Source organism: Perkinsus marinus (genome assembly GCF_000006405.1).
Source record: "Perkinsus marinus ATCC 50983 genomic scaffold scf_1104296951626, whole genome shotgun sequence".
In the NCBI taxonomy this organism is placed as follows: domain Eukaryota; phylum Perkinsozoa; order Perkinsida; family Perkinsidae; genus Perkinsus; species Perkinsus marinus.
The window spans coordinates 2,245-3,873 of NW_003209201.1; the positions used below are offsets into that span (position 1 = coordinate 2,245).

The 1,629-nt window shown below is 35.1% G+C and overlaps 1 protein-coding gene across 1 annotated transcript in view; it reads right to left on the reverse strand.

The window, feature by feature from the left end:
• Window positions 1–386, reverse strand: part of Pmar_PMAR005675 (hypothetical protein) — a gene marked incomplete at both ends in the record, with an annotated part of 608 nt that extends 222 nt beyond the window's left edge. Inside the window, 2 exons of the mRNA XM_002777486.1 lie at window positions 39–129; window positions 227–386. Of these exons, the coding sequence (XP_002777532.1) occupies window positions 39–129; window positions 227–386 (251 nt within the window). The remainder of the gene's footprint in view (window positions 1–38; window positions 130–226) is intronic.
• Between the last annotated feature and the right edge of the window lie 1,243 nt (window positions 387–1,629).

Sequence of the window (1,629 nt, forward strand, 5' to 3'; positions counted from 1 at the left end):
CCAGTAGGATGATGATGCTGCTGATCTCCTTTTTCTACTTCTTGTTGTAGCTTGTCATATATTTTAATCTTATAACGTCCTGTTTCCATATCAGTCTTGATAGCACCAGCTAACTTGAATAGGTTATATCTAGTAGATAATAATAAACATTTATGAGGGATGGATAATGGGGGAAGTGATGATGATGATGAAGAAGAACAGCCAACTCCCCCACCCACCGACTTACAGTTCCTCCAATGTAATATCATTAGGTAAACCACTAATATATATATTAGGATTATTCTCATCTTTAACTCTAGCTTTCCATAATCCTGCCTGTTGTTTTAATTTTTTCCTAGCACGATATTCTCTTCGTTTCTTTCTTTTAGCCTCCTTATCAGGATCATCTAATGGTACATACACTTCTGTCTTACTAGCCCTCTGCTTCTGCTCATCATTATCACCATCATGTTGTTGCTGTTGTTTGGATAGCAGCACATTGTTGTGTGTAGTATTATTATTATTGATAATAAGACCATCTATTAACCCTTCATTACGGCATAATGTTTCATATTCGTCCCATAATAACCACATCTATAAATGATGATGTTGATAATAGTGATTATGATTATTATTATTACCTTATTGGGTCTATCCCAGAAATATGTTAAATCACAATAACCCTCTTTCTGTGCAACAATACATGATGTACATTGTCGTATCTCTGTTGATGGTATCTATAACTATCAATTAATACTAATAACACTACTATTCCATATAATAATAATTACCTTATCTAGAGGTAATCTCTGAGATATTATATCCTCCTCATTATTATTATTATTATCATCGTTGTTGTTAAGTGTATCCATATCATGTATTAGATCTGTTGCTTGCTTTAACGATCTCCATTCATCGCTTCCATCACCTTCATCATCTCCTTCCCCTCGAGCTTTCCATACCTATCATTATTATGATCATCATATTATACTGTGTAATAGTATTAAGTAGTAGTAGTACTTGTGTTGTATGAGTTAATGTACCAACATCAAATAATACTCCCATTTGGGATACAGTATATGGACCTCTAATATGTTGTCTAGCCACCTTAGTATCAATAAACCACCATAATGATGATGATGATGAAGGCCCCATTATGGAGGCTTCCCCTTCCACCACAATATCTTGGGACCCAGCAGTAGCAGCAGTAGCAGTCATGGTATCACTAATACTACTGACGATACTACTACTACCCGGATGATGGAGTAAGAAAAAGGGTAGGATACTCTACCATAGGAGGTAATTAATGATTGATATACTAATAATAACACAACTCCTCCTCCTGCTCCTCATCATCATCATCATCATCATCCTTCTCCTTCGTTATCTCTATCATCTGATGTTGAAATAGTGCTGGTAATAATAAAGAGCAACACAACTTCATAATTCATCATTATCATCTGCTAGGTGTATAGTTCCATTACCATCATCATTAGTAATATGATAATCTCTTCCTTCTTCTTGTGATATGGATATGATAGCACCTCCATCTACTACCCATATATACTCTTTAGTATTACCACATGCTACTTCTCTATCCCCTATAATAGGACATCCAGGACAGTTACCTTCATGATATTGATACTTGAT